A 23,823-nucleotide genomic window follows, 5' to 3' on the forward strand; every position below is an offset into this window, starting at 1 on the left:
ATTGATCGATAGGCGTACCGAGCCTGCCACCCGGCAGCGGTCCTTTCCTTCCGAAAAATATGTTCAGCATTCTTGGCATCGCCATTAAAAGTCCCGGCCATAATATCGAGAGAGTGAAACGTAAATCCGATTATTAAAATCATTGCACGGTAAATTAGCTTGCAATTCGTTCTTAACTCAATTTTTTAAACTTATAAAACAGAGAGTCGAACGTAAAAAAAAAAAATTACTCCTCTAGTTTATTTCTTTTCTAATATCGCAGAGATGATAAGCGTTTTTAGGACAGATATTGCATTTTACGCAATATAACTATATATTATATTGTTTGCTCTCTTTGGTTTCGCTCTTTTATCTCTATTCCTTTTTCCCCCCCATTTTCTCTCACTTCTACACGATAACAGAAGAGAATTAGCATCATTATACAATTATTATATTATGCTGTCAGAACAACGTCGAAACATAAAGAGGACCGTCATTGGCAACATCGTCTGGACAATCACAGCCTGCCTGACATTTCTTGGGCGATGCTTACCGTTCGGGCGAAGCCAACCCGTCGATCATCGATCTTGTAGATCGGACCAAATCGCGAAATCGATCGTGGGACAAGCGGGCAGATCGCGATCGCGCCCGCACGCGACTTCTCTCTCGATGTTCGCGCGCACGAACCATATAACGGAATAGATTATACTTTCGGCCGGAAACTCGCGCATCACTTACTTAGCGATAATTATAATGATAATCACCGTAACTATAGTAGTAATAAGTGCTATTAGTCAAGAAGAACGAGAACGCCGTGCAAATGCGCGCAATTTCAAAGGCAAGACTCATCTGCCTCGATATGACACGACACGGCGTGCACGAACTTGTCTTCACTCTCTCTTTCTCTCTCTCTCTCTCTTTCTCTCTCTTTCTCTCTCTCTTTCTCTCTTTCTTTTCTCTACCTGCAGTATATAAAATCTATAGCGCGCCATACATGTTAATAAATCTTAAATGTTAAGGAGAACCGATATCTGGCGGGGATGTCGGACCGGCGCTGAGCCCATGTTCACCGCTTGATTCTCTGCTTTTTTCATTTTTTTTGTCTTTTTCTTTTTTTTCAAAGTGTTCAAACGCGTATCGTCAGACGAGCACCCTGTATAGCATATGATTGACATTTGTCTTTTTGGGAGAGAGATATCGATCTCGTCCGCGCCTTCGGGACGAGCCTGCGTTTTATTTTACTTTCGTCAGTCTCACGCGGGGATTATTATCTGTCCCGCCGTCGTCGTCGGGGATGACGCCGCGTGGGATCTTCATCGCGATGACTACATTGTTCGCTTCGTGCGGTACAAAAGATTTGTTAGGCTCTCGTGTTGGTGATCGCTGAGCTGTTCCCTTTAGCTGACGTACGCGATTGGATCCGGTACGATCGGATCCTTATTGAGGATATCGATCAGACCGGGCGTATGGTTCGGTTCTGATTTTCCTTTTTCGCAAGCGCGCGGACAACGCGTACGTTCGCTTATCATCGAACTGGCAACGAACACGACGAGAGTCCTACAGGCGTTTTTCGACGGGATATTTCGCGATAGCTATTGTCGGTTTTGATGTCGTCGATTTTGATCGTCGCTACACGACGTCGTGCGTTTAAGTGTAATACGGTGCGTCGCCATATCGGGACGACGAGCTCGGCCTGGACTTCCGGTGTTTCCGGCACGTCTCTCTGGAAGGATGATCGGATCCTCGAAATGTTCCGCTGCACGCTTTATTCGCAGTCGCGCCCTCGAGCTCGAACGTAATCTCTCACCTGGCAGTAGGAGACAGAGGCTAAACTCGCGGAGGACCCAAAAGAAACATGCAGATTTGGAATGGGAGCTGATGAAAGGGAGAAACGGGAAAGCCAATGTTGTCTAACGACGAAGCGTTCCGGTTATCCGAGCATCCGGGAAATGTTGTCTCAGTGTGCCTCGTCCTCCTCTTCTCGTCTTCTCCTTTCTCTTTCTCTCTTTCTCGGACTGGGTTCAGCGCAGAACATCCTTCATCGCTTTCGCTTCAGCCTCTTCTTCGCCGCCGTCGCGCCAACTTCAACATCGTTGAAGCCGTTGTTGTCCTACTGACCTCTAAATCTTTTACCCTCTAATAAATTAACTAGCTAGTATACTAAGTTGTTACGGTGGAGAGCGCTTTGTAACGGTGATTCAAACTCATCACTCCTGATCGTCGAGCATCCATCGAGTTCACGTTCTCGTACGACATCTGTAATTCAGAGTGACAATATATTATGTAATTTATGAAATTTGCATGTAATAAATTGTAATGTGTGTTGATTTATCATGTTTATGAATTAATAGTGTTATTGTTTAAAGTTTATTTTTTTAGAAACAACAATATAACATCGATGTTATTATTTTAAAATTAATAATATTGTAATTACAAATAAAAAAAGAAATATATGATATATACGTATCTTTTCGCGATAAAGGAAACTTACTCTGTAAGTTATAACGTAGGGCGCGACCCGTCCAGATTTTCTAGGCTAGGACGTGGGTTAGTATGGCCGGCTGGCGTCCTTGGGCCTCTTTAATTGGACTTTTAATCGTTTCATCCCTATTTGGAAGCCGTTCATCGCCTGAATTGCTGTCTGCGCGCTCGCTGGATTATCGAACGACACGAAACCTGAAAATACCGAACATTGAATCCTGCAGCATGAATAATAGGTTTTTCCATTCCTTAAAAAATCTTTATATAAAAGATACAATCTTCATTTGTTAATATTCACAGTTACAATAAAGAAATTGCCAAATATTTATCTATAATAGCAATAATAAAATTAACATAAATATGTTGAATGGATGGCAGCAACTTCCTCTTTAATAAATTGCGTGTAATAAATAAATAAATATAATAATATCTGTCCCAATATTATTTCGTTGCAATTATATCCAGTTATGTACAATATATTTCTGCATATGCTTATATATATACACACACATTCATATAATTCTCTTAAACATAATTGTTGTTATAATTATTTAATTATTTAGGGAATCTAGATGAATCAGATTTTTTGTGAAAAGTAAGTTTTCGCTCACTGGATATTATTCTAGTTATATCGAAAAGGTAACGAAGCCTCTCTCGGTGGAAATGTTCCCGAAAGATCACGAGTTTCTTAGTTTAAGCCAATTTTGACCATTAGCGTCGATCTCATTTCAGTTTCGCCTTCATGGCGGTCTAAACCGCCTGACCAGGCCCTTCATCTTCCGTCCATCCACGATTCACTCTACGCCGCAAATTACTTTTACTTCAGGATCGGGGGACACTCTGATTATTTTAACCTTTCGTTCCACGGAAGTTTGTCGCCAAGCTGTATCCGAGTTTTTATATCGCACGATATATTTTTACAACCCACATGCGAGAAAATTTTTCCCCAATCGCGTTGATTATAACTATATAACAAATTATTCAACGACAAAGAAAAACTGTCAAATAGCTCTGAATTGATCGAGGTAGGCAGTCTCAAAGTGACGCAAACTTGCATATTTTCCCATCGCGACCATAATTATACGCACGACAGGATGAAAAAAGAATGAATAATATCAAATGCGGATATAATGACACGTTGTTGCGAGCCTATCTTCTTTTTACACGAATGACGAGACTCTGAAACAGAAAAAAGACAAATACACGGCGGATATATGAATTCGCGCGCGTGGACGTATGGGACGTAGACCAAGGAGTGGACACGAATGGAATCGTCCAATTATCCGTATCCTCATACTCTCGGATACGATTAATCAAAGGAACGCCAGCGGCTTTTATCCACATTCTCTGTTTCGGTCCTCTCTGTGTATGGTCCCCCAAAAAGAACTGCGCGGTTTGATTCTGATTCCATTGAAACGGCATTCATATTCAGTCTGCCTGGTCTGTCCGTTAATACGGACGAATTAAATTTCCATGATTAATCCACCACTGATTGGAAACGTGTAGAGTCATTTAGAGCACTGTAGCATATGTGACTGATTGAAAGTCATAATAATAATCACAGACGTATCGCGTGCACAGCTGTGACGTGATCATATTTTTACATAATCATGTTTCACAAAGTAAAAATGCTTTACACTATTTTTGTAAGAAAAAAATATATACATATATATACAAGTATTTTAATATTATTGTTTGCTGTGATTTCCATCATAATTAAAATCACACAATAAAGATAGCAAGATATATTAAGATTTTGCGTATAAAATTGTATATATATATCCATTATGCACATCATTGTTTCACCAAACAAACGTTGGCATCCTTCCGTCCTACCTTGCGTAGAGGCTGTTAAGTATCGATCACACATCAGGCGGAGCGGATGTATGTAATAGCTCTGAAATTTGTTCGCAGTGCCGCCGCACACTTACCGAAGCATTTACTCTGGTTGGTCGCCCGGTCGATGAAGACTTTGGAGGAGATGACGTTGCCAAACGGGAGGAACATCTGCATGAGCTCGCCGTCACCGAACTCCTGGGGCAGGTGGTAGATGAACAGGTTGCAGCCCTCGGGTCCTGAGATAGAGCATCCTACCATATAAATCAGAGCACATCTAAACATCTAAACTTGAAGTATAATACTCAAGTTAGAATGTTAGTTCTGGATGAGTTCTGTTCTTCGCAAATATAAATGATTCTGCGCGATACGAGAGCTTCAACCCGTCAGAGAGATCGCTAGCGGGTGCTGCTTTTTTTCTCTCTGATTATTTTTGTTCATCTGGAGTCTCTTTTTCTGATGAATGAAGATGAATCTGCGACTCTTGACGATTTCTCTCCCGTTCGTCCGAGTGCGAAATGATGATGACGTAATATGATTTTGTCTCACGCAAATGACGCGAAATGACATGAACATGAGTCGATAAGTTTACTGCGAGTGAATGATAGAAAATGATGTGAAAATGACCAAGAATTGAGAACGAATGATTAAAAAAAAGTCACGAGAATTATTTCACTCGTGACTATTATTGATGGAAATCGCGATTCAAATAACGTTGAGTATTTATACTTTCAAATATACACACACAACACACACTAGGATTTACAATACAATGACGATGGATGAGGTGATGGATACTGAAATGAGTGAATGGATATGGACATGGTGACGATGATAGTGATGCCACTGATTACGATGGTGCGATACTCCCGTATTTTCGCCAGACACGATAATCCATCGCTTTATCTCCTCTATATGAGCATTCTAAGTGATCCAACTGTGCCGTCACCCTGCGCGGAAACTCGTCTCTCTTCTTTACCAAATTATGTCATTTAATTATAAATGAAGTCCAATATTAACATTAACATTAACCGATGTATGAATTAATCCTGAGAGCTTATATCAAGATCTGAGCTTTAAAATTACGTTACATTTTGTACTTTCATATATGTCATTCTTAATTAGATTTTTTACATGTGTCATTCCATTATCTCGTCATGATAATTTATAATTACTCGAGTAAGTCTTTCTTTCGACTTCCGGTGTTAAAATACCAAAGACACATCGAGGTTTAATTTAAGAGAAGAGAAAATTCCGAGAATAGAAACGAAGAGAGGGAAGACTACTCGAACATGGCAGTCCAAATAAGGATTTAGCTAATTTCACTGAACTTTATAACTCCGACGTCAATTAGCGGCGATTATGACCGTGGAAACTTCTGCTCTCTTGCCCAAAGCTTCTCTTCGACTAACGGACGCATTTAAGTAATGAGATGGTTGCCACTCAACTTTTAGGATGCTACTCATCGCGACCTGTTCACCTTTCTCCAAAAGATCTTTCGCGGGAGGTTTCCTCCGGGAAGCCATTAAAATATCCTGGTCGAATCACGGTATTATATAATTGTTCATTTTGTGAGCTCGATTACGACTTCCGATATGTCGATGATCAACGATAATCTTACGTGGTTCGTTGAACACGCGTTTACCAATCGATAAAATTATCATCGCGAATCCCGACAAGTTTAAGAACCAATGCGACACAAACGTCAAATTTTACAGTGGTTTTACGAGAATATTTTCATCCGATCCGGAGATGATTTTCGTCGATCGTTCGAGAGTAAAAAGTTTAAAATCGCAGTTGTCGAAAACAGGAAATTACAATCGCTTGCAAAGTTGCAGTCACAAAATTTGATCCTAAGATCCCGAAAGAATAAAACTTTTCCGAGATAAATATATCGTGCCATTCGTACTAACGATGAAATTTGCGAAGCGATACGATTCGCGATTTGAAAGTTCTTCGTAGCGCCCAGTTTGATATGAAAGAATAATATTTCCCAAGTAAATTACCAATTTAATACAAACTTTCTTGTCAATTATAAATTATGTTTGTTGTGTACTTGTTAGAGTCTCGAGAAATCGCAAACCTGTCCTGCAGTTTACGCAAAGAGTGACAAACTCCTCCCCCTCTCTTACGCGAAACGACTCCGTCCCGGTAATAACTCGATCGTGGCTGTCACGCGAAACCCAAATTAGCACGAGTGTCGACGGGTTTCCGGTTCCGACTAGGGAGAGCACGAAGGGGAATTGCGGTGGACGACGAAATCACGAAGAACGAGCCATAAATTAAAGCCCGTCGTCGTGTCGAGCGCGCGATCGTTGATCCTGAAATTGGTTTTCGCCTCTCTAATTGGCACACACGCGGTACGTGCACGCGAATTTAATGGGAATGACTATCTTGCGCGTCTACTTCTATTGAAAAGTAATAGCGGGATATTACGCGAAACATTGAGATACCTAAATTCATACAATCGCCTTTTTTACATAAAGAAATCTTCGTCAAATGTGCTTTCGTGACAATAAATAATTTAAATGCATATATTTAAAATGTTACATCGCTATGAGTGTACAATTATCTCTGTAAATACATGCGGAATTTGTATGTGGACATATAATCTTTCGATCTAAAACGATAATTATTACGGTATCTTGTATGAGTTTTTGTAAGCTCTTTTTTGACAAAATTAAATTTACTTTACTTGTGCGATAAAATGACGTTCTATAATGATATCTTCAGTTCCGCAAATGACGGTGTTGCCGATCGCAAAACGGATTTGTGTCGGATTTCTGGTACAGACGATCTCGCAAAGTCTCGCAATGAACGTATTACCGTCTCGTAGCGAAGCAACAACCAACATCGGTCGACAGCGCAACACCGAGAACAGCCACTGACATCGAGTGCAACGGCGAAACACCGAATTAAACGACGAACATCCGAGATACGCTGACGTAAAGAATAAAGAAAAAGGAAGGAAGGAGAGAGCTATCCGTACAACGTTAAAAAAAAATATATCGTGGCACAGTCATGGTTAGAGAGAAGAAATGTATATACGAACACCGAGAACATCGTGTAAGACGTAGAACACCCAGAACAACGATCAAGGAGCTTAAAGTAACACGGAGTAAGGGTAAACTCGCGAAGCGACAGTCAATAATAGATCGATACCACTGTCATGCAATGATGACAATAACGTCGATTCCCCTTCGGCTCCCCTGGGTTCCGTCCGATATTGCGGCACGCCTAACGACTTTGACATCTAACATAAGTTTCTCCAAAAGATAGAGTGTCTCTTTACACGTTTTCTTTATTTTTACAAAACTTGTGTCTAGCACAGAGAAGTTTTCAGGAAGTCAGCAATATGATATGCGTTGCTCTCTCGTTCAAACTTTGGGAACTATTTGTGTTTCTGACAGAGTATTTTATACTTACATACGAAAAGAAAAAAAAATTGCACGAGATACAATTTGCCATTTCGATCAGATTATTTAAATTACGCGCGATTCATAAATCAGCTGTAACATAATTCTTTGGCAATTAATACAGAATGGCATTTAATATAGATTTTATTCTATGATAAGAAACTAATCACTTATATAATTAATATTATAGAAAATTTCATGTTATCAAGCTTATATCCGTCCAGAAAATGAATTTATTATTAATTTTCGTCGATTCGAGAACCAGAGAGACGCGAAATTAATCAATAGGCAAAGTTCCTCGCCGTGAATTGGAAAATTCGATTAGAGATCTCTCGTATTTAAGAATCGTGTGTACCGCTTACGATTTAATCGCGGCGCATGGGAAAACGTCACGACGCATCGATGAGACGAAAAGATCAGGTGGAACGAGAATGGTAAAGGATAAGAGAAGCGAGAGAGGACGGGGACGAGAAGGGAACGGCCGGGATGGAGCGGACGGAGGGAAGGGAGCCAGAGGGTTTGAGGCCGGATAAAACGGAGGCGGGGTAGCCGTGTCGCGGTAAACTTTCCATTATCCTGCGATGTAACAACGGATCGCCGGCGGGCGTAGCGGCAAAGTAATTAAAACTTTCGTTTTATTTGCATTATCTCATTGCAAGGCGTCGTATATTCTAATAATGGCGAGTTGTTAATTGCAATTAGGCGTTGGCTCGCTCAGCCCTCTTCTAACCCAGGTCTTCTCCCGGTCGACTTTTTCCCAGTCTTTGGATCCTTTCTTCTCGGTACTTTTCCGCAAAATGTAGCGTAATAAATGACTAGCTCTCTTTGATATATGTACTAAGCGAGACTCGTGCTGTCTCTTTGACCGATCGCGTTTTTTTGTTTTTTTTTATTCAAGCCGGTGACTTCTAATTAATCGCATTTTTGTGCAACTTTGCGCGATCAGAGACAAATTATCGAAACTATCGAATTGACTTGTTTGTTTCTAAAGCAATCAACTTCTTTCTACAAAAAAAAATAAACTGACGGTGTTCATCTGATATTTGAAAAATACGAGGCAACGCGGGATATTTTTTTTAATAAACGTCTGACACACTGCGATATTAAAATTAAATCAGAAAAGAAGAACGCGAGAGGTGAAACGAAGCGAAACACGCTCTGAATTGATTTTCGCGAATAGCTCCCGCTCATCGCTTCTGCTTCCGCATAATCGAGCCTCGCGGCGCGATGTCGCTTTATTTGCGAAGTATGGAATTAACGGTACGGACTGCTGTGCGATGGGCGGCGGCGAGAGAAGTCGAAACTCTGTCTTGCACCTCGTTGGGCGCCGACGAGGGATAATTCGTGTCTGGACATGTGTACGGGACGGTGGGTCTACAAATCTCGGGTCTACAGTCGTTCGTGTTTACAGTCAACAGTTAGACGTTGATGAGCGTGTTGTACTTACCTTCCCTCTGCGTGGGCGCCACCGCGGTCATCGGCTGAGGAATAGCCTGAGGAAACTGGCCGTAGACGGCGGGGTAAGCTGCGACAATAACAAATAACAAGTACATCATGATCTGTCCACATCTAGATTTGTGCGTGCTCACTGCCTATCTCTGTATTCCATTCTTAATATATGTATACATATATCTCTCTCTCTCTTTTTCTTTTTTTTTTTCGTTTCCCTAGCATTGCGATCCGCAGTCAACCGTCGTCGACAGTAAGAGCCGGCGACAGGTCGAAACCGGCAACAACCCCCGAACGAATGTAGGCGTCGTAATTCAATGCAGCGATAGCGCATACATAATGGACGATGACAGTAATAAAAGCCGAACAGAGTCCAATAAACGTCAACAGAAATTGCATTGCTATTGCTAGACAGATTACAACGGCGTAATTTATGACCGTGCGTTTCAGAAGTGTCAGAAGTACGTAACCGGACGCGACCATTCATTCTTGCGATTTGCCGAAGACTCGGTGCGAGACGGGGGAAGGGTCAGAATATCGCAATGTTAGAAGAATATGAAATGTGAAGAACGCAAGAGAGAGAATATTTCTCTCTGCGAATCATAAGATGCAATATATTCGAAGTATGCAGGTTTTATTACAATCTCAACATTAATGACAAAGATTCTGTGATCGCTTTGGAATGGCAAGCTTTTCGAGAGAACTAAGCTCTCTGGACGCACACATACATACACAAAATAACATTTACTTAATTCGGGTAAACTTTATTCGTTCAACAATTTTAAGTCTACGTTTATCAAAATGAGTATTTCTAATATGAAAAAGTAATGAGAGAGTGTGAGGTCCATCTCAAAATTTTCCCTGGAGAATTATTATTCCTAGGATACTCCGCGTAATCTCATTGTTAACGCGAAATAATAATAATAATAATAATAACGCAGAAACGCTTCTGTTCTAGAGTGGCCTGTGTTTATCCCGGCGGCTTAAAAACGAGCGAGGAACGATTCGTTGATGCGAACGGTCGTACAAGCGATTTCAGGTGACATTCATCACGGCGTTTTCACCGACAAGGATATTCGTCTCTCAACGTTCTCACCGTGTTCCGCGCGACTTTCAACACGATACTTTTGTGCTCCGAACCATCACGGCCTGCGAAAACGCAGCGTTGCATCCGGTGCGACATTAGCCGACACTCGATATCTCTTCAAAGCCGATTCGACTCGAAACGACGCGCCTCATTAAAACGGGATACGGAACGCTATCTTAGCGCAATGATGCAGTAAAAGTCTGCAAAGCTATACAGAGTATCCCGTTGCAATTTATGCGAAACTAAATATTCCAACAATTAAGAGAAAAGCATCCCAATCTACAAACGTTAAAACGGAAGATCTCGCGAAAAGGATATACGACTCTACGGAATAAAGCTCTGAAATTGGAGAGACATTATCGTAATAGCATTTGCTTAATATCAGATTACAATGAATCAATATACAAGATGGCATTAAAAACGAGATTTGATTACGCATATTTTCTTGATTAATAATTGATGCCGATATGTCAAGAATCGCTCGGTGAGATTAATGCAATAATTAGATTCTAAATAATAATAAAATAACGTGAAATTCTAACGTAACAAATTGAATACGAAAGCTCGATCGATTTTGTTACAATGCTATTTTACCGTGTCTGTTGTTGAAGGGAGGAAACGCACGCGTAGAATGAATAAATATTAATATTACATCTGATCAACGAGTATCTGCAAAATATTTCGCATTAAACAGAAGTGCCCGATATATTTTAATTCGCGATGCGATCTCTGCACGTTTGATGACAATTGGTTAATCTGTAAATTCGGATCTCGCTATAAACGCGCGTGCGAACCAGTATTATATCGTTCGCTACACGTGACGAGGCAGAAAGCAAGTACGTCGTTATTAATTATAGCTTGATAAATATTTAAAACGCTCGTGATTGATACCTGTTTGTGACGGATAGGTGGAGCGTGTGCGCGCGAGCCACGCTCTCAGATCGGCAGAGGCAAATTTTCGCCCCGGAATTAATTATTTCCGTGCAAACATCGCTTTAATATATTCCGATTGACGTTACCCAACGGCCCCTCTCCCCCTCGGTGCGCGATGGATCAACGTTTGGCGTATGAAATAAATACGCCATCATACGTCGGCCGCGTCACGCTCAGATAGAGGTACACCGTTATTCGGGATTGCTTTTTTTCCACTCGCTGATCTCGATGGCGCGTGTGTACACTGGCCGAAAATACATAGAAAAAAATATACCGCTTTTGAGTCCTCGGTAAATACGACCGCGCATACGCGGCTGCGTTTGTTATGACTCGAATTTGTTGAATTTCCGCCGATACGGTAAAAAACGCGTTGAGAGACGCAAAGAGGGAATTATTAATCAGACACGGGGCAAGAATAAGTAGTATCTCTTTCGCTTCCGTTTTTCATTCTTCATTCCCGATTGCATTTTTTTTTTTTCAGATTCGATCAGTAGCGCCCGATCGACTGGCATTAGACCACGTGTTAACGCATTGACGCGAACGCGGAATTCGTTAAACGTGTTCTCATTACGGACGGTGATTGGAATGTAATACAAGTATAGGTCCATCGAGACGCTGATTATCCGTGAAACGAGATCATCCATTTTGCCGAACATTATTGGATCATAATTTGCGCCGATGCGCTGCACTTTGACGTTGCAGCGCAACGTCGACGGTCGATGGCGGATATTTCGCCGCTGATGTTGATGAGGGGGATGCATGCACGAGAGGACGTGTAACGTGTAAAACTACAATATAATATGTACACGAAGTACATTTAGAAGGACATCAAAGTACATCGTAGCACCACAGCAGAAGCATTATAGAACGAAACGTTGACGCGTACACGATCATGTATGACGTGTATGTATGGTGTGTATACGCATGCGGCCATAGTTGCATGCAAACAACCAGCAACGCGATCAGCGAAATTGAGTTTTTCGCAGGTAAGTGCTTCGACGGCGCCCGAATAAAAGCACGTAAACGTTCCGATGCATTTTCCCTTTACGTACAGATGATCCTCCTCCCTTTTCGTCGAAAACATGCGCGTTTCTCGACCCGCTCAAGATCGCGATAGGCAACATCCGGGTGAGATGAGGACGCAAAATGTCATCTAGTCGCGTGTTAGCACCGATGAACCGTACTGTTCACTTGGCGATAATGCAAAACGCTTATGAAACTTTCAAAGTGACTTTAACAAGAGTATGCGCGTTCCTGAATTAAATAAGTTTACGAAGAAAAGAAATATCGTTACGAGCTGTCATTACAATTATAGATCCGTCCGTATTATATAATAACGATACTATGATATAGATATAATTGACGTTCGCATCATTCACGTTGAAATTATTTATTTGATTCGCGGAATAAAAAATTCTACGAATAAATATGTCCGTCTATCTATTTTACGTCGATAATATCCGCGAGTCCGTTTGGATGGAGCTGGATGGGCGAAACGCGCTACAGTCATTGCACGGGGAACAGGGTAGACAGCACCTTGACAAGCCGTGGAGATAAAAATTGAAGCTGGAGAAACACTTACCGGCCACTCCAGCATAAGCCTGCATTCCAGGATACGCGGCGGCATGCTGAAGTGCCGCCTCCCCGTTGGGCAGCCCCTGCGCTGGAATGGACAGATGGAGGGCATCTACACTTCAGTAAGCTCAGCTCTTATCGGGGAGAGGGCCTAGCCTAGAGGCCCCTGTCGCAATACCCAGTAGGCCAATCGATATTTCCACCGACTATATTCGAGTATAGTAATGACTATTCGAATGGAGCGATAAAGGCCAAAGATTAATGGAAGCTTGACTATAAGAATAATCATATATCACCTACTATGTGTAAAATTTATTGTTCGCAAAGTACGATTTATACGACAGTTTAATGATTCGTTAGCATTGTACGATTCAACTTGACCAACATTCGGATTGTACTTGTATTTTTTAAAATTGCCAAAATCAGAGATTCAATTGGAGAAGTCTTTAAAACATCGAATTTGTATGTATATAAACGAGATCTTAGTTAAATTAACATTTACTCACTTATCTATTGCAATTTTAATTTTGTTCACATTACTGGAAGAAAAAGTTCTACGTTTCTCTTACAAAATCTCGCGTTTAGCAGACATCTGAGAAACTGCATCTTTCACGTATGAATCTCATATCATCATAATTTCAGCGCTTCCTGGCAAATAAACGCCTACGAATGTAGCGGTGCTTCCTTGGCGAGGAAGCACGGAAAAGTACGAGTACCAGGCGTACTCGGCGTTGTACTTGGCCTGCGCAAAGTTATTTACATCCCCGCGGAATAATAAAGTCCGTCGTCGATTGGCCGGGCATTGCGCAGGGGCGGCACGCTGCGCCTGAGTTGATACTCACGTCCCGCATAAGTCTGCGGTATTCCGTTGGTGTAGACACCTGGATCCGAGCCTGCTGGCTGGCCGTTCGGCGTTTGAGCAGCCATGTTAAAATTGGGCATCGTCGGCGACGGTAACGATGGTATCGCCCCGTTAACCGGTTGCCCTGTGCCGGTACCTACGAGCAAACCTGATCAGTACACACCGATTACCCTCTTGCTCTTTCAACACCGACCTCGATCGTCCTCTATGCGCGAGGCATCGGAACCGGGGGATGCAATTTTTATCCTTTTCCCTTTTTTGCTATTTTTTGTCCCGCACTGTTTTTCTCTCTTTCTGCGTCAGTTGTAATTACGACAAATATTCGTCCCGGGAAATGATCCGTATGCCTCGCGTTTGAGGGGTCGGACGAACTACGGATCGTCGGGTTGTTGATTTGATCCGTAGACCAGAGCCTTGTATCGAGTTAATATCGGTTCGGTCAAAGGGCTGTGTGTTTAATGTCGCATTTTTCTCTATCTCTCTCTTTTTTTCTCTTTCTCTCTGTGATCCTGTGTTGCACTTCGCGCAACTTTCGCGTAACATACGATCGCATATTATACTACTGCAACTGTATGCTTGTTTTTGATATATTACAACGTTTATATGAAAAGGTCATGTTTATAGGTAATAGTTTGTCCCCTGTCAATGATGTGACTCGGATCAGCGATCAAAGCCTTGCTCGTGTTAATGACGCATTGATCGCGCCGATGACCAACGTTTGGTATCACGTCAATATTACTCGCGGCATTGATAAAGAGATATAATTATGTTTGTGCAATATATGTGTTATTTCTATCGAGTTAATGTGCAATTATGGAAAATATGCACTCAAGGGCACATGATAACAATAATATATGTACTTATGATATAATCAAAATGCAATTTTTTGAAATTAAAAGAATGATTCCCGAAGAAACTCTAAAAGCTTTTCCAAACAATGCGATTGCCTGTCAGGTAAAGATAAATGCCGGCAATTTAATGCATATCCGAATCGGATCTATGTGGCTACGAAAGGTGGAAGACGGGGAAGAAGAATCTCGATGCCTCGATAACACCCGGAGATTACGCTGTGCGCATCCTTGCTACGTACATCGGTATGACGATACGTCGTAAACTTAAACTCCCGTGACTGCGCGATATACGTTCCGGCATTGTCGATTCGCGATGGGTAATCGAGCGGTTTCTTTACACGGGCGAGATTTTTACAGCGGCAGTGAAAACATGGTTACCTCAAAGTATATTGATACATTGCGCGCGAAATGAAGAGTTCTCATTGAATGTGGCATGATACAAAGTAGACAAAAATCTAATATAATGTAAACTAATCATGTTCGAATCATATTGTTTATAAAAAAATTATATTTTATAGAAAAATTGACTTTAAAATATTTATTTATAACTAAAAATAATTTTGCTTTAATTTCTATGTCATCAATGAATCGTTGAATTTTTCTTTCACAGAATACTTTGAAATGCAATTATCGTTGGAGTCACAAAACGTTTCTCCAATAGATCCACCTGCAAGTGCCACCCTGTATACATGCCGTTTGTGGTTGCGGTATCGTTCCGTCGGAAATAAAAGCTCGCTGCTTCGGTAATCTTTGGTACGGAGTAAAGCGGATGGACGCGACGGGGTGGGTCGCGGGAGCGAGGGCGGGGGAGATTGGCGGAGAAATAAAATATTATTTCCCTATCAAACGGTATTACCTTCCGCTTGACGAGACTCGACATATAACGGAGCCGATTTCCCCGCTTATTTTATGTCTCTACAGCGACTTCGACCTCTCCGTTGTTTCTTGTATTGCCATGTGAAGGGCGCAAATGAGAAAGACGGATGAAGAAAGAGGAAAGGGAAGTGTGAGGGCAAGGAAGAGGCATTTCCTCCTCTTCTACAACGAGCTTTCCATAAAGTTTCGCGGTACCGCCAATATTTCTCGCTCGAGTCACGTTTGATGAAAATATTGTATTGATTTACGAGTCGATTATAAGGTTGTACCGAATGTTTGCTTCGTCTGTATGTGTATATCGCGAAAGTTCAGGGAAATTACAGGCAACAGATTGAGGAGAAATAACGACCGAAAGATGTTTTTGTCATTAAAATCGGACAGCATGATGATTGATGATTGATAATTCGTGTGCCCTCAAGTGCGTTTTTGATAAATTTTTTAATGGATTGATACAATTAGTTGATTAATCAGATAACTCGACATTGACTTTAATAGGGATTAAAAAATTGAATATTTTTCACGTGGTCTTCGTAAATGGTTATTGATACATATATTGTATAATAGACGTTCTTTATCTATAGCACGTAATATTTTGAATTAATTAAACTGCGAATAGATTTAAAATATAACAACTTTTCAATTAAATGCAAATATTATATAATGCTTTTATATAAAATATATAAAAGAATAATAAATAATAAAAGTATTATATATATGCAGATATTCGCGAAAGAAGAATGCAATTTATTATCCTATTTATTATCCTATTTCATCAGTATTCTTGATTATGAATGTTTCTATCGAAAATTTCATAGACAATATTTGATCAAATATTTTAATTTCAAAAAATATTTCGGAAATTAGAAAGTAAATGAGTTCTTCCATTGCGACACCCACAACATATCATTCTAATTTTTTTTCAATCAATTATAAGCTTACCAGAAGTTGGCGGAACTACAGGGTTTGGCATGCCATTCAATGCATGCGGCAATTGTCCAGCGGCCAATGCAGTCATTGGATTGATGTACGTTCCCTGTGCGGTCGCGGCTGCCATGAGCGCCGCTTGTTGCTACAAAGAAAGGATTTTTATTAAAAAAATCTTCTCGTATTTTTCTATTATTATATTAGCAAACAGGATTACATCAAGAATCGATAATCGAATATCGAAAATTTATGATCTTGATGTGTGAATAATTATCTAAAAATTATCAATGTTATCTTTTTTATTATAAAATTTTTAGAAATCGTATCTAAAAGACATGCTCTTCGATCATTTTGAAATATATCGTTAAATATTATAAATATAACAATTTTTATGAAACGACATTTTCTTTCATCTTGCAACCCGGTCAAGTCCGTGAAAAATTAAATCACGAAACGTGATTGCGGCAGACCTCTCTCTTTGCATGCTGGCGTTAATGCGATGGCATCGTGTTTCGGCCGATCATTTCCGAGAGTAACGAGGGACGAGCCATCGCAGATTGTGAGTCGCGGTAACGAGGACAACAAGGCGGTAATGCGGTAACGCGAGAGCCATTAACGGTAACACGACCCACCTGAGCGTAAGCGCTGTAAGCGCCGAACTGATTGAAGACGAAGGGGTTAAGGAGGCTCATGTTCCCGGCCATTTGCTGCATGCGTCTTAGTTGTCTCTCTTTATCAGTGTCTGCGAATTTTACCACTATGCTGGATGACGCACCCTGCAACAGATAATGCAATATTCATAATTTCACGTTCATAACGTTGGAATTTTTATGGTTCGTCGTAATTTTACGACGTGCCAGGTGCTACGCGTACATTTTAACGATCTCCGTAACGAGCTATTATTTATAGCACATATGAGTAACGTGTGGAAAAATTATTTTTAATCAGACTTTTATGGGTGAATGAATAATTGAGGATTTATACATTGCCGGTATTTCACAGTAGCGTCTAATTATGCGAAAAGCATGGAAAAAATTAAATTCATTAAAACAATTTCTCATGTAAATTTTTCACTCATCGAAATTGTCGAGTTCTAATTAAAACATTGGGAGCTGAATTCTTCTATATATTTTACTGTCGATTAATATTCTTTTATGTTATTAAAATTAAATATCATCATAATTGTAATATTTCCTCGAAAATAAGAAAAAGCAATATGTTTAAAGCAAATAATATCAAATATAAAGCAAAATAATCATTCATATAATGCTCGCTGGATGAAAGAGCATAGGTATAAAATGTACGACAAAGAAGTGATTCGCAATCTTTTCTCACGAAAAAGATTTTTCCTTTTTTAAGATGCTCGCAAGAATATGTAAGGCGATGACGTTCTCACGGCGTCTAAAATATAAATGGAAAGGCAACAGGTGGTCAGTGGCCATTGTGGCTGCGGAGAAAAGCTCGGCTTTCGCGCGCGAGCTCCCGGTGATACATTATATTCACGTCATCAATGCAAATGCTGGCTGAGCGAGCGTTTCTGAAAGTTTATATAACAGTTGTAATATTACAACTTGCGTAACTAGACTTTTAGCTTTGGTCACGCGACTTCGCATGGCGCACTTCATCGTGCTTCTCTTGCGTGCGCCTCTTTCCTCTCCTCTTTTTACGCTCGCTTGCGTTAAGACTTCTTCTCATCCTTCCTTAGAAGGTCTAAAATGCTCGCAAGGGAAGGATATATATCAAGTAAAAAATATTCATGTAAATGTATTCCATAATTTTTTCTGATTAATTCAAAATTTTTATGATATTAGTATTTTATGATACCGAGTTTCATAACTTCTATCGATGCGACATTTACTAACTGATTCCGTCCTGATTCATATACTGACATTAAATCGATACTATCGTGATGGACGACTCTTCCTTTTCCACGCAAAAGTTTCGCGTCGCAGGCAGAAATTGTTACACAATGAGAAATGAATCTCATACAGTCATACATGTACATGTTAAAAATATGTCACAGGGATCTATGTATAATAGGCGCGTTTATTTCTTGAAAATTATTGGAATAATCGATGTTCATGTCATAAAAGAAAAATGATTAATCGTTATTAAACTTTAGTAACAATATGTTAATTGAATTAATTCTCTTTTATTTGATAAAAATTATCACATTTTCAGTCAAATAAAATAATAAATATATAGTATATACAAAAGTATAATTTTTCAAAATTTATCGATATATCAATATCAAATACATATATATTAAAGTAGGATTTTTAAGAAATAATTGATTTTAATCGCATAAAATAGGAGGGCATAAAAGTGCATATTACTTTAAGCGAAATTCTTTCCGCAGATGTTAAAGTTTATTAATTTATCAATAAAACCGTAACGACAAGTTCGATCTACAGCATGATTGTTATGCATTGACAACAACTGGAGCGTATATCGATAATCGATCGTCTTCACCTCGCGGGAATTCTCCACAAAAGGCTCGAGGCCGTTATTCAACGAACCACATACGCTAGCTGGTGCAATTGCTTTTAATTTAAACGACAAGGACACCGTCAGATTCAGACCGGTAACGCGATATATCCGCCCGACAGATTTTCACAGAACGTCACCTTGTGATACATCCCGTCTCGTTCCTATTAAATCGATCGAGAAGCTTCCTTGCTGCCTTCAAAGACAATCCCGATGAAACATTTTCAGCATATATCCGCACAACCCGTTCCGACACTCTCGCGATAATGCGTATGCCATGCGACATATACGCTTCAGGCGCGTTAAATGCTCGCCCCCGAATGAGGGGGCGATTTTACATCGACGGCAATCGACGCTGTCAGAAACACTCGCTCGTTTCGCCGCGCCAAATTTTGCTTTTATTATTTTTATTTTTTTTTCCCCTACGTCACCTTTATTTCGTTCGGAACATTCGAATGGATATTCGCGCGACAAACGAAATCACGTAGGTATGAGTAGCTACTCAAGTGCGTAATACGAGCGAACCATTGTTTCTGATATTTTTAGGAGAGCCAGGATAACTCGGTAATTTTTTGAAAATATTATTCACGTTTCGCGATTAGGAAATATACCTTGAAGCTCGAGTGCAATGTCGTAACGAGCTTTCGTGTCGATAATTTACAGTGCAAGGTCGGGGACTTGAAAAATTATTTCGTAAAAATCATCTCTCTTTGACTTTTCATTCGTGATACCACCTTCGGCAATGCTGCAGCAGACACCGTTGTATTTGGCATGTTCGAACGCTGAAGGGCTCGCGCTACACGAGTACCGTGGTTATTAAAAGTTTCGTTTGAGGCCGGGCCTCGAACGGGGTCAAACGCGCGTATAACCGCGAGCGTCGCGAGAAAACCAGCGACCAGGTGCGGTTTACAAAAGCATAAAAGTTTCCGGGGGCGGATGTAACTTTCCGCGTTACTGTAACTAATATCGAGAGTTTTGCGCGCGATATACCTCCTTTTTTGCCTCTCAGCTATATACGTTTGTGCGTTACTCTTTAAAGCTCTGCGAAGAAACAAAACTATAAAGTATCGTGTGTACGATACTTTTACATTTCTTAAAGGACTATTTATTTTCATTATTGCAATGTGTCTCTAATTTGTCTCTAAAATTTTTCAATTAACCAAGGTATATATATTACACTTTTACATTATTTAAATCTCAAAAGTATTTTAGAATATCCCTTTATATTCAAATATATATACATATATTATACAAATCCTGAAATTGTTTTGTTGCTCAACAATAGTTGGTTACGTATATATGACAGTAAAAAAATAAAAATCGAGAAGATATAATAACAAAGTAGCGAAATTTTTCTTTTTTCATGTATTTCAAATCTGTTTTCTTTCAGTTAAAATTTTGCTGTACATGAGAAAGTTCTAAATTCGAACTTTCGCAAAAATGAAGTCACTTAGACTCGTTTCAAACAACGACCGTCGTGTCGAGAGTCTGCAAATTTTTTTCTTTTTCCAGATAATTTGTCGAAACACTCTTGTTGCAAGTTATACCGTTGCAATTACGAACATCTTTGTAGCAAATGAGAAACTTCCGAGCTAGTCGCGATACTCCATGTTTACCGAATACATTGCACGCTCTAAATATTAACGAGTTCGAGGTCAACGTTGACGTAAAAAAAAAAAAAAATTGGAAAGTCGAATTTTGCAGTATTTGCAGCGGTGCGTGCTAATTGGCGTACGCGTTACGCTCTTTCGTGCGAGAAAAATCGTCGAGCCGCGCTGATTACGCGCGATGAGCGGCATCGACGCGTGCTCCCCGGGAAGATAATTTGCGTCGACACTCTCGAGCTTCGAGGTCTTGCGCGCCACGCAGGTGTACATGTCCATAAGGTGTGTGTGACATTTACGCGAGCACATATGTACATTGTCGCGCACGTGTGCGGCATGGAGGAGAGTCTGGAGCGAGTCGTAGCGCGGTCGGGGCCGCGCGGGGGAAGGCGAGGTCGTATCGGAGCCAGTGAAGCCGAAGCCTCATTATTGGGGGATTACGGTTCATTAATTCCGATCCAACGTTCTGAACTGCACGCGAAAAGGAAAAGCCGTCCTCCCGAGAGCCGAAGGTATCATGCGGAGAACGTTTGAAGCCGCCGCCGTTTCCCCTTGCTCGTTATGTCTGTCCTACGTGTCGCCCCCGTTAAGGTTGCCCCTTTAAAAATGTCGATATTAAAGCGCGCGCGCCTTTTTCCATTATGATTTCATGAGCCGATGCGAACGTGGGTCGCCCGTCGCGTTTGATGTTTCATCCGCGCGTATGTCGTTGTCTGGTTGAATTTAAGCTCGTCGTTTTCAGAGACGCGTAGTCGATGCTTTTTCATATCCGCACTTCGCTGGCGTCTCGTCGCTTCTCATTAACCGAAGATACCGGCGGTCGAAGATCGATCGAGAGCTTCGAGATAAAAGTTGACGGTATCTCTACCCAGGTACTTGAAGCGGCGCTTCGGCGTCGAAGCTTAGCTCAGAGGGCCACAATATTGGACAGGCCTTGCCAACGGAATGAAGCAATTACCTGCTGATTGGAGGCTCTCCGTTAGCCGCACCATCACACTTGCCAATCCGCTAGATGGTAATTTCAATAGATACAACTGGAACCGCAAGACCGGCCGGAACGCCGATTGCTCCTCGTCCTCTCGTGTGATTCTCTGTCGAACCGGAATACAGAAGCGGGCGATCCAATTCGCGTCGATGTATTTCAAATTACAAACCGCTCACGCGATGCTTTTAAATGCCGATGGGAAAATAGGTAATTGGAAAATCGTAAAAGAGCATCAAATTGATAACGTTAAAAGATTTCGAGTACGTTCGCAAAAGGTCAAAACAGTAAAACAAGAAGAGAAACAAGATAATAGAAAAAGATACAAGAGAAAAAAATGTTTTAATTATAAATGGGAATAATCCCATAATGTATTATGCGAATCATTAGTAATATATTCTATAAGTATTTTTTGTGCGCTATAATAATGTCACTAATGTTTTAAGCAATTATAACTTTCCATTGTTCCAATCAGCTGTTTAATCTTCGCGATTCTCGTCTTAACTCTTCTAAATTTTCTCCTCTTACTATTTATTCTCGTTATTCTATCTTTATCTCTCTCTTTTTATTTAGTTCAATATATATATATATATATATATATATATATATATCTTATATTAAATTTTTATTTTCCTAGGATATAGAATAAACATGTATCTATGTATTTATATATTGTATTTCTAAATCGTTTTATCAAATTAAATTCGTTCTATTAATATTGTAATGAAGACGTAGTACAAACGTCGTCGAAATTCGCTGAAATTTGCACTCTTGAATGTACACGGAAATCAATTATTAACGTTAACATCGCATCGCTTTGTTGACGAGATGTCTCTATCACAAATGCGGCGCTCTCCGTGCTGGATACGTTCGTATCGATTCGACGATACCACCTTGTAACGGAGGGAGAGTCGGCGCACAATGAGGAATCACGACAAGAGCCTTATCGTACGAATAATCGCTTCGAATCCCGCAGTAAGGACGGGATCTTGCTGATGGGTTCTCGTGCTCTCATGGTCGATCGCGCTTCTTTTCCACGGTCGTCCATTCTTTCCCTCCCCCTCTCGCTCTATCTTTCTCTTTCTTTGTGAAGATTCGGACTCCGCAGTCATTCTGACTCCCGATACACACGAAAGACCCGCCAAACAAGTAACAGTTGTACTGGAGATAAAAGCAATGCAATTACGAGGCCGCCGAGAGAATTACTCAGGGAATGTCTTTAATTAAATGTTGGGAGCAGTTTCCGAGCCTCCGTTAATGCAGAGACAATTTCCTTCCATCCACTTTCCGTGCGCGCGCGCGTGTATACTGCTCTCGACCAGAAAGGCAACATCCGGTCGGAGATGGAGACCTCGTTACATCCGCGTTGCGTCCAAATCCGCGGATTTCTCGACTTAAGTTTTAAAGTTTGCGTGCCTAATCACTCGCGTCAATGTTCATTCAAAAACTCACTCAACAAGTATCGAATTCCATCGCTCAAGTTTCCTCGTTCCGATCGAGAAGCGCGCACATCCTGCGAATCGCTTGTAGGCATCCGACTAACTGTTCTCGCTAAAGTTTGAATAACTTCAATTGGCCATTGTATCTTATCACTTCTGCGAGACTCTGTATGATAAATTTCCTGTCTTCTCTCGAAATCCAATTTAGCAGTTAAATGTCGCATGAATTCTGATTAATTTTGCAAAATTCAACCGAAGATTGTGTATCTATTATCAAAATGTATAATGACGGTAATGTATAATGATGTGATAATTAATTAATCTTTGTCTAATAAATTTAATAAGTATGTATAAAAATTCTTATTTTTATTACGTCTACACTAATATATCACTAAAGTTAGCTACTTTGCATTTCTTTAAACTTTCATAACGAGTAAACTGTCGTGCATAGACATCTCACCGGGAGAAGATGGCAACAATCGACGGTATGCCAAAGTTACGCAAATAGGACCAAGGGGACATCATTCCACGACTCGTTTTGACGCGGCGCGACGAAACACTTCACGTGGTTTTTGCTTTTATTACGAGACATTTCCAAGAGATATATGTATGCGAGGGGGAGATTTCGCTGCGCGAGGAGCGCGACGTTGGAGGGTTTGCGAGGCGTGACAAGAAATGTCACACGCTTCGGAAAGCATAACTACATGAGGCCTGGCTCGGTCGCATGCCACTGCGTTGACATATACACGATAAAAGAAAGAAAAAGAGCGAAGTAGAAAGAGAAAGAGAAGCGGCGCACGAAAATATTGAGCCCTTGAAAAAATATTGCCCGTTGCGTGATGCACGAACGCGCCTATGATTCGAGACGTGTAAACAGGCTGTGGATCGATGAGATCAAACAAAAAAGCGGAGCAAAAAATTCGGAGCTCGAAATACTCTCGTGCAGTTGATGCAAGATTGACGCGCGTATCCGGACAAGCGTGGTAGATTATCATCGCGAGTTCAAGTATTTAATTTTTTACAAAAGAGAACAAAATCGTGT

General features: G+C 40.7%; 1 protein-coding gene across 8 annotated transcripts in view; it reads right to left on the bottom strand.

Moving 5' to 3' along the window:
• Positions 1 to 1,083: 1,083 nt before the first annotated feature.
• LOC105253826 (CUGBP Elav-like family member 4) overlaps positions 1,084 to 23,823 on the bottom strand; it is a 534,430-nt gene continuing 511,690 nt past the window's right edge. For 5 of the 8 annotated variants that reach the window (XM_025412721.1, XM_011262131.1, XM_011262132.3 and 2 more), the window contains 8 exons: positions 16,902 to 17,045; positions 16,285 to 16,414; positions 13,599 to 13,766; positions 12,764 to 12,868; positions 9,160 to 9,237; positions 4,392 to 4,550; positions 2,471 to 2,655; positions 1,084 to 2,235 (listed from right to left, as the gene is read on the bottom strand). In XM_025412721.1, coding sequence (XP_025268506.1) covers positions 2,528 to 2,655; positions 4,392 to 4,550; positions 9,160 to 9,237; positions 12,764 to 12,868; positions 13,599 to 13,766; positions 16,285 to 16,414; positions 16,902 to 17,045 — 912 coding nt within the window. In that variant the 3' untranslated portion in view covers positions 1,084 to 2,235; positions 2,471 to 2,527. The remainder of the gene's footprint in view (positions 2,236 to 2,470; positions 2,656 to 4,391; positions 4,551 to 9,159; positions 9,238 to 12,763; positions 12,869 to 13,598; positions 13,767 to 16,284; positions 16,415 to 16,901; positions 17,046 to 23,823) is intronic. The other 3 variants (XM_025412718.1, XM_011262127.3, XM_025412719.1) reach the window with 2 other exon arrangements.

Source organism: Camponotus floridanus, unplaced genomic scaffold, assembly GCF_003227725.1.
Source record: "Camponotus floridanus strain SB8 unplaced genomic scaffold, Cflo_v7.5 scaffold55, whole genome shotgun sequence".
NCBI lineage: Eukaryota > Metazoa > Arthropoda > Insecta > Hymenoptera > Formicidae > Camponotus > Camponotus floridanus.